The sequence below is a fragment of the Notolepis coatsorum genome (assembly GCF_963971535.1).
Source record: "Notolepis coatsorum genome assembly, chromosome: 7".
NCBI classification, from domain to species: Eukaryota; Metazoa; Chordata; class Actinopteri; order Aulopiformes; family Paralepididae; genus Notolepis; species Notolepis coatsorum.
Window position 1 is genome coordinate 80,010,817 of NC_140171.1, and position 10,244 is coordinate 80,021,060.

The 10,244-nt window shown below is 42.7% G+C and overlaps 1 protein-coding gene across 4 annotated transcripts in view; it reads left to right on the plus strand.

Annotated features, from left to right (window-relative positions):
• usp38 (ubiquitin specific peptidase 38) overlaps window positions 1-8,901 on the plus strand; it is a 31,448-nt gene extending 22,547 nt beyond the window's left edge. For all 4 annotated transcript variants that reach the window (XM_084318571.1, XM_084318572.1, XM_084318570.1 and 1 more), the window contains exons 6-11: window positions 696-854; window positions 1,263-1,456; window positions 2,681-2,774; window positions 3,878-3,984; window positions 4,559-5,903; window positions 7,699-8,901. In XM_084318571.1, coding sequence (XP_084174697.1) covers window positions 696-854; window positions 1,263-1,456; window positions 2,681-2,774; window positions 3,878-3,984; window positions 4,559-5,903; window positions 7,699-7,863 — 2,064 coding nt within the window. In that variant the 3' untranslated portion in view covers window positions 7,864-8,901. The remainder of the gene's footprint in view (window positions 1-695; window positions 855-1,262; window positions 1,457-2,680; window positions 2,775-3,877; window positions 3,985-4,558; window positions 5,904-7,698) is intronic.
• The last annotated feature ends 1,343 nt before the right edge of the window (window positions 8,902-10,244 follow it).

The window sequence follows — 10,244 nt, forward strand, 5'->3', positions numbered from 1 at the left end:
TTTATACACGAACGTCAAAGTGGCACGATTCAAGTTTGTTTATTATTTGTCACAACAAAATACAGAATACTTTATATAAACTAAAAATGCTTGTTTCTGTATGCTTCGTTCCAGATTGTATACTGATATATTGGTGCAGCCCTTATCTTTTTAAGGCCCACAACTTTAAACGTATCCCCACATTTTATAACGACTAAGAACTGAATTTTCAACATTAATCATATAATTCCATCAAATCGTATGTGATACCTTGGTTTAATTTAACAAATGAGACCATTGCCAAAACAATTGGTACCCTAATTCTCATCGGACCATATTTCCCATAAACCCGTTGCTTGCTGTTGCCATTTGTTCCCATCCCCAACACCTTCCCACATGCAATTTGTTTTGAAGAAGCTATGAGAGTGTAAACAGCCCCTTCTAACCGTGAATCTGAATAAAGTACATTTTGTTTGGAAAGGCTTCCTTTGAACCATAATGCCATTCAGCAGAACTGTGTATCCGACCCGGTGGCCCAAAATATAAAATACAAAATAGAGGCTAAGAACAGACTCGTCGTAGTCTCCGCAATTATCTTTCATTCTCATCATGTTTCTGTGGTAATCCCGCCAAGGTACGGACATTGAATTTACAACAACATTGATGTTCAACATCTTAATAGTAGTGCTTTTAATCTCCCTCTCGCTGTGTCCCAGGTTGTCCCACATGTGGTGCATCTGGTCCACTCTTTAAGGACGGACGGTGTCTCTACCAGCAAGGCTTTCCTGCTGCATTTCACTGAGCTCATCCACTGCATGATGTACCAGTACTCTGGTTTCCCTGACCTCTACGACAACATACTGGAGGCCATTAAGGTAAAACACTTGTCTGTACGTAATATGTTGTCATGAAGATATATTGAGAAAATGTTGTCTAACCTACTAGGTATGAACGGTTGGATCATTTTAAATGTAGGGTTGATCATGGATAATATCAGGTGTTCTCACTGTTCCTGATACCGTTCATTCTAAAAATGCTATACACTAGATTCATATTCTTGAGGAGAAAAGGTCACCTTATTTTCATTGCTCACTATTCCAAAAAGAATTCAGCTGAGTATGTCATCTATAAAATGTTACTACTTTCTACGCAAAAGTCTTTCTTTTGATTTGTACTCTCACGCCAGCAATTGTTTTTACATGAGTAAGTGTCACGTCTGTGGTAGATATACAGTATCCGATTTATTTATTTGTTTATAAGCAATTTTTTCTTTTATTTGCCAGGATCTTCCCAAACCCAGTGAGGACAAGATCAAGCTGGTTCTGAACCAAAGTGCCTGGACCTCCCAGTCCAACTCCTTTGCCTCTGGTCTGCTGAGGCCGGCTGGGAGGTCCGAGACGGGCAAGACGGGCCTGGTGAACCTGGGGAACACCTGTTACATGAACAGCATCATCCAGACTCTCTTCATGGCTACTGAGTGAGTAACGCGCCCAGCGGTGTCTCCTGTACATCCCTTTAATGTAACGGAGGTCCGTGAGTAATATCCACAATTACGATGGACGTATGTTGTGACTGTGGCAGTAAGCGGTACTGCGAGTTAAATTCACTTCCCCTTAAAAGACACATAGACACGTTACCAAGAAGTGAATTCACCTCTTGGTATAGCGGTCTATGCTGTCGCCCGCAATGCGGCCGACCCTGGTTCGAAACTCCCTCGGGGCATCGGAATTAATACACAACGCAGAGGAGTCTCATACGATCGGTCACATTAGCAATGCTGGATAGGGATGTGACCGTATGTTGTACTACTATTTGGGGTGTAAAGGTACACGTATCCATACGGAACCGTTTCAGAACCTTTTTTTGCATGCAGAATTTTATTCAAAACTCCAAGTTCACCCATTCCCAAAATATTATTTGCGCAAAGGGCTGGGTGTTCATTCAACCCACACACAACACTGAGAGATTACCTGTAAGTCGATTATTAATTTCTGCAGTTATTTCTTACTTACTGCACACTACTTCAACCCTGAGTGGAACATGGAAAGCCAAACTTTCCCCCACTGTACCGAAAACCCATACCGAACCTTGACTTCAAAACCGAGGTACGTATCGTACTGTGGTTTTTGTGTACCGTTACACCCCTACTAGCTATACATCACATATGAAAATGTGATCATTTCCATCGTTGAGATGAAAAAGGACATAATTATACCTCTAATCATACCAGCAAGAATGTTGGACTCAGCTAAACACCTTTCTTCGTTGCCATTTATGATGGGATTATTAGGCTACAACATTTAACTATTTGGGAAATGGCATTGTTTTGCATATGTTAAACCTTTTAATTAAAATAAGATGTATCAGTGATACCTTTTCTCAAATCAAGTTTTGTTTTAAATATTGTCATTTCATATTGAGTTATGAGCCCATTATCGTTTATCAAATAATTATTGTCTGAGCCCCTAATGTTGGGCCATGGCTGCAGCACCACTACCACCACTGCTAGGAAGAAAAAGTGTACTATTACCAAAAGACGAATGAACCAAAATGATCCCTGAGCCAACGAACAGTAGAGGGAACAGTGGTGTGCTGTACACATGCACATCTTCATGAAGCTACATGTGATTTTCCTTTTGTGTCTGATTGAAGTTGTTGTACTGTCCAGTCTTTCTGTGATTTTAAGAATTGCCTCTCACAGTTTTAGGAGGCATGTGTTATCGTTACATCTAAACGGTGCCAACACAATGATGAAGAAGCTCCAGCTCCTCTTCGCCTTCCTAGCACACACGCAGGTCTGTCTCTTCCTCCATATCCTGGATCATATTAAACCTATTCGAGTGTATGTGATTGTTTTTTCAAGAATTCAACAGTCAGTCATTGTGACATTGTCATTGGAATGTTCTGACACATGTGAGATTGTTCGCCTAAAAGGGCTAACATTAGTATCTGTGGGCTACAGCAGGGCTTCTCTTTCAGCCAGGCGCCCCTTGGGTAATTGGTAACATTTAAGCGAGATAAATAGCAGTTCGATAACCACTTAAAGTTTTATTTAAAAAACCTTTCCGACACTTATTTTAAGGCAACATTGTACCTACCTCCAGTAGACGTGGAGCCAAGGGAGAGGAATGCCTCGTCATACTTTCTTGTTTTTGGTTTGTAAGGTGAATGATGTTTAGGTTACCTGGAATGCTTGTTATGAGCCAGTCAGCTTTTCTTTTCGATCCTGACTGTATGGCAAAAACATTTCTCTTCCTCGTTGGGTAACTAAACGTAGAGGCAACTAGCTATCTCGCTATCACGGGTGATATAACAGTTGATTTTGTGTGATGACACCTAGCAACAGTGTTTGTTTACAGCTCTCATGTGCAACACATTGTATTTAAATTTTACTATCTTTTGTTTCGCTCAGATCTTTTTGTTTCACTGGTAGTCTTGCATAGCCAGACCTCTCTCCACACTGTGTTGGCACCCTACCAGTATTCCACCAGACAAGTGGAATAACCATAGAACTATATGAGGGAACAACATCTCCCCGTGCCCCCCCCCCCCCCCCCCCCGCATTATGCCCCGGCCCCAAGGATTGCGCGCCCCACAGTTTGAGAACCACTGGGTTGTGTGTATCAGCCCCAGTCCTCGGCCATGACATATTAGATTATAGGCCAAGTCCTGGTCCTGACATTTGACAGCCTTGGACATGCTATATACTTGCTTGAATGGCTTAAGAAGATTTTGTTATTTCTGCTGTAATGGGGAGCCAGGCATTGTTATCTGTACACATAAGATGCTGTCACAAAGCATATCGAACCTCTGTCAGTATTAGAATCCTATGTGTGTTTGATAATGATGTGGATTCAAATAAAGTATGTAAAGTAAGTGTATCTTCTGCATCCTGCAGAGGGCAGCATATGCGCCTAGAAACTTCTTTGAAGTGTCTCGACCTCCATGGTTCAATGCAGGCTCCCAACAGGACTGTTCAGAGTACCTCCGCTTTCTTCTAGACAGGTACCACTCACATACACAAACACAACCTCTCTGCTGTTATTTTTCAGGGTATCTAGAATGACGATCCAAATCCAATGTTAGTTTATTGTTAATTAATTGATAATTAATTGTCATTAAATGTTCTTGAATGCTTTTATATTCAATGTAAAATGCTATTTAATCGACAAATGTATACATTTGCTTTCCCAAAATGATTGTCCTTCTGCAAGTGAACAGAATCATGCAAAATGGACACCTTTTGATCCAATGTTTATCATGGGCTCTTACATATTATTTATGATTGTGAATTTTGTTTCGATGCCTTTTAATGGACAAGAAAAAAAAAAGATTATACAACTAATTGAAAATAAATTTCTTAGTCAAGTATTGCAATAGTTTGGTTTGGGCCGGTATATTTTTTCTAAGCTATAGGTTTTAAAAGTGAAAATGTATTGTTGATGTTTTGAACATAGAACGTATGTAAGTAAAGTAGGAAAGCCACTCTAGTAATAGTAATGGATGATGTGGCCATGTTGTAAGGTGTAGGTGCTTTTTCCTCCTTGTTATAATAGTCTACCTGCCTCTTGTTCCCAAGGTTACACGAAGAGGAGAGAACCCTCCAGGTCCTAGAATCAGCCAAGCCAAAGGTCATTGCCTCTGGTAATGCAGCAACCAGCAATGACCTGGGGGGTCAGCTCTCTACAGAGCAGGAGGAGGGGTCAGTGGAAACCAAGGCTGAGGGTGACAGGCCGACGCTGATAGAACGGATGTTTGGCGGCAGGCTGAGTACAGGTATCCGCTGTATGCAGTGCAACAGTGTCTCAGAGAAAGAGGAGCCCTTCACCGACCTCTCATTGGCCTTCTGTCCCTCCGCCACCTCCCAGGGGGGGCCTCAAACCGAGGGCCCCTCTGAGGAGCCCAAGGGCCCCATCCAAGGAGCTGTCAATGGTGGCAGCGAGGCTCCTGAACAAGGACCCGTCAAAGCCTCCGCTAGCAGTGTCCAGTTTGTACCGGCGACAGACGGGCCCCCTCTCTCCGTACCTGACTTGGTCAACTATTTCCTGGCCCCAGAGATCCTGGATGAGGAGAATGCCTACTTCTGTGAAAAGTGTGGCTCGCTGCAGCGGGCGGAGAGGGGCATGAAGGTGGTGGCGGCTCCAGAATACCTGATCCTCACCCTGCTGCGCTTCTCTTACGACACCAAATGCCACGTCCGCAGGAAGATCTTGGACAACGTCACCATCCCGCCACTCATGAGACTCCCCGTGCATACCCCTTCGCCGCCAGGAAACCCTTCCTCTTCCTCCTCCTCTCCTCTGCAAGTGGACTCTCCCGAGAGCAGCGAGAACTTGGCGAAGAAGCTCAAACCTTCGCAGAGGGACGAGGAGGAAGAGGAGGATGAGCGGAGAACCGAGAGAGTAGAGCAGATACACAGAGAAGGAGGAATGAAAGTATACTCTGTGCCCTATGTCCTCAGCTCTCTGGTGATGCATTCTGGGATGTCGTCAGAGAGCGGCCACTACTACTCTTACGGTCGGAACATCAACGGGGCGGACGGTGCCCAGCACCTGGCCAGTCATCACTTCACCCTGGACGAGGAGTCGGGGGATGGTCAGGTGGACGCAAGCCTCTCCATTTGCTCCGCCCCCTCGACCCCACCCAAACTAGTGGAGGCGGTGCTTAGCAGTGGCCAGGAGGCTAAGGACTGGCTGCTCTTCAATGACAGCCGAGTGACATTCGCCTCCTTCCAGTCGGTGCAGAACATCACTAACCGCTTCCCCAAGGACACAGCCTACGTGCTCATCTACCGCAAACAGGAAGCAACCGGACAGAGTGTTAACGGAAGCATAGCAGCTAACGGGATGAGACTGGGCGCTGAGCCTCCGCTGCAGAAGGAGCTCCTGGATGCCATTACCAAGGACAACAAGCTGTACTTACAGGTGAGGCTTAGGACAACAAGCTATACTTACAGGTGAGGCTTAGGACAACAAGCTGTACTTACAGGTGAGGCTTAGGACAACAAGCTATACTTACAGGTGAGGCTTAGGACAACAAGCTGTACTTACAGGTGAGGCTTAGGACAACAAGCTATACTTACAGGTGAGGCTTAGGACAACAAGCTGTACTTACAGGTGAGGCTTAGGACAACAAGCTGTACTTACAGGTGAGGCTTAGGACAACAAGCTGTACTTACAGGTGAGGCTTAGGACAACAAGCTGTACTTACAGGTGAGGCTTAGGACAACAAGCTATACTTACAGGTGAGGCTTAGGACAACAAGCTGTACTTACAGGTGAAGCTTAGGACAACAAGCTATACTTACAGGTGAGGCTTAGGACAACAAGCTGTACTTATAGGTGAGGCTTAGGACAACAAGCTGTACTTACAGGTGAGGCTTAGGACAACAAGCTGTACTTACAGGTGAGGCTTAGGACAACAAGCTGTACTTACAGGTGAGGCTTAGGACAACAAGCTGTACTTACAGGTGAGGCTTAGGACAACAAGCTGTACTTATAGGTGAGGCTTAGGACAACAAGCTGTACTTATAGGTGAGGCTTCTGAAAGAGTCCAGTACTGAAAAACACATTATGTAGACATAGCTGTTTACAATGTATTGCCATTCATATCAGAGAAATATCAACACAAATATTTGTCAGTATTGTACCGTATTAAATTTCGGGACAAATTTAGGCCTGTGTCAGTGCCTGTAAATATTGCCACTAAATGCAGGCCATGGGGGGGGGGGTTGATTAACATTTAGCAGTAAATATTAAAGCCGCTGCGGACGTACAGTAAGTGGTTAAATCTGGCATTTGGTCAAAGTGATTTGTTGAGAATACGTTTGACTGAAAGCTCTGACTACATAGCTTAATTATTACAGTTGTGTGTGTGGTCTCGTTGCATACAGTACGTGTTCACATATGCAGGCTTCTCAAAGCTGGAAAGTGACTCTGAGAGGGAGGGGGACCTTACACTCGAACAGATAAGGGAGAATCGTTGCTGTCTTACTAAATCGTAGCACAACTCTGAACTGTCCCCCTACTGGAAAGCAGGAGGTGTCATTTCATGACCCATTGGTCTGTGTAGTGTTGTCATTCCACCAACACACTTGTGTGGAGGTACAGTGAACAGACCCTAGAGGGCGCCGTAGTACTCGCTGGTGATATCAAAGGCACCAATGTTGGTGCTGATATCCGGCTAAACTAGGGCATCTGTATTGAAGAATTTCCCCAATACTACAATATGATACCAAGAGCCACGTGTAACATGTTAGAAATCAAAGTAACTTACCATACTAAACTAAATAAAACTAGCTTAAATCTATGTCCTGTACTGGTAGTGGTATGGTGATAAAACTAGCTTAAATCTATCTCATGTACTGGTATGGTGATAAAATGACAGCCTCTTATCAAATAAATCGATACATACATTGGACCAGTGAGGCGCTATGGAAAGTTTTGCGTTTCTGAATGTAAACAAGGAAGTGCCCGTGCAGAGAGAGAGAGCAAATTAAATAAATAATTATCAAAATGGTGATGAAGAATTGACGAGGACAGAGGGCGCTTGTCTTGGTTCTGAAGGGAGTGGATGACAGAGGAGGAAGTGACACCCATTTTCAAAGGAAGGTTTCACGCCGCTATCATGTCCCACTCTGACGATTCCATGTCACTCTTCCTAGAGCATCTCTAACATGCCATGTAAACATCTATCTTCTTTCCCCTGTGTGTAATAACAGGAGCAGGAGCTGAACGCTCGCACACGCGCTCTCCAGGCTGCCTCGTCCTCCTGCTCCTTCAGGCCCAACGGTTCAGACGACAACGACCCGCCGGGCAGCTGCGGCCCCTCTGGAGGTGGGGGAGGCGGGGGAGGCTTCAACACCATCAGTAGACTGGTGTTCTGAAACACAAAAGAGCGACTCTGTTGAACAGGCACTGAAAAAAAAAATATATACGAGCAAAAGAGAGCGAGAGAGGTGTTCTGTCTGGACTCTTGTTATACTGTAGTGCACATGATATGACCATATAATAAAAAGAGCACTGAAACTACCCAAGAAAACATACATACATACATACATACATACATACATACATACATACATACATACATACATACATACATACATACATACATACATACATACATACATACATACATACGTACACACACACACACACAACACTGATACAGTCATGCTCTCCTATTGGCATTTGAGAACTGAACTAAACAAATCCAACACAACAAAACACAGACGGAGAGAGAGAGAGAGAGAGAGAGACTTGATTTGACGTTGATCTACCCAGAACCATAACTTGGCACCTCTCCTCCTCGAGTTGAACACTCGCTGTTACATTTCTGGTTTGCATGCACATTTTTTCCTTCATAAGCTATGGGGTTTTCTCGGTTTTCTCCTTAAGGAACGTTTGGTTTCTTTGCTATATGATGTGCACTTTGTCTTTTTAGACATTTCATATCACATGCAATAAATGTACATATGACCTTGACAAATTCTTTCATAAGGATCATGGAATCAGAATCCATGAATACTATATATATATATATATATATATATATATATATATATATATATATATATATATATATATATATATAGTATGCTGGGAATTTGACAGGAATGAGTCATTTTCAGAGTGGAGATATGTGTTGTTTTAAAGCTGTATTTGCTGTTTGATTTTCGAAAGAACAAAAGTGGATATTGATGATTTGATTTAAAAAAAAGAAAAATAAATTACGTTGGAGATTGGCAGTATTGATTCTGTTGCAATGCATTGTTCTAATTTATTCATTCAGGGAGCCTTTTTTCCTCCTTTTGCTGATTTTATGTGCCTTTTGATATTGTAATCCAAATTTTCCAAGAAGAATTTGACAGGGCGTTACACCTCAGTCTTGCTGTACAGTGTTGATATCCAATGTAAAATGCTTCACCATACCCTTCAGTAAAAGAATAATTGCTATTTCTTTGTTGTTGTCGTAGTTTTGTATTTAACAAGACCGGTCAATTGAGTACCGCAGGAGAAGAACCATATATGTAACTCTTGTTACGTTTTCAGAGACACTTTTCAAATTGTATCTAAAGATGGTAAGTTGGAGCGTTGTGTACATTCATAGTTAAAGATAAGTAGAGGTTGAGTACTTTCTCATATGTCGTCATATTCACACTCCAAGCGATATGGACAACTGAATACATGGGCTGTCCAAAATATTTCAAAATGAAGTTGTATACTTCTTCGTCTCAAGGATTCTCAATTAACACTGAGTGCCAGCGATGCGTTTTGTCGTCAGTTCATGCCGACCTTTGAATGCCACCAACGCTATATAGCGTTTTTATGCCGTTTTTTTAATTTATTGGCGATTTGAATTCATATTTCATCAATCGAGCCTCACGCTAGTGTTGCAGAGTCTCTCTGAGCTCAATTGGGAAGATACCGCCCCCTATCGTCTCTCCCTGTGTAATGGCACCCCATTAGTTTTTAGACTGATGAAGGGGGGGGGGGGAGGGAAGTTTCCTCATTTAACTTTTCCGTCAAGCCAACTGAAGAGACCCAAGTTGATCGCCGGCCCGGAAAACGCGTGGAATATATATTTACAGTATCCAACGCTGAATCAATAAACGCGATCGATATTTGGAATGGCGATCAGGAATTGGAATAATCTTTTTGGATAACATCTGATCTGAGGTAAGGAATCTATTTTACCAGTTTTAGGGTAATCTGAGCTTTTTTCACAGATATATCAACGTGTCCCGTATGTGTGTGTGTCTGTGTGTGCGCGCTGATCAGGAAATGAGAGAATCGATATTTCAGCCCGCTTCTATAGTGTGCATAAGTACACATATACCGTACTTTTCGCACTATAAGCCGCACCTGACTATAAGCCGCAGCAGCTAAATTGAATGATGTGTACATATATAAGCCGCACTGGACTATAAGCCGCAGGTGTTTTAATGTTTAATTACCATTATGTAATTAGCTTTGGGACACAATACTGTCGGACAAATAACAAGCATTAACTCATTTACAAGTTGTATTAAGTTTAGCAAATAAGGGAACAGATAAATAACATTTCAATGCAGTCAAAAAAGCAATATTTAGATGTTTACATTTTTCGAGTTTGGTCACGTCGAGTCACATATAAGCCGCACCGTTATATAAGCCGCAGGGTAGAAAAATGGGGAAAAAAGCCGCAGTTTATAGTCCGAAAAGTACGGTACTATCGATAATCTAGCATTTATTTGAAAACGTTTCATAAATAGGCCGAAAAATT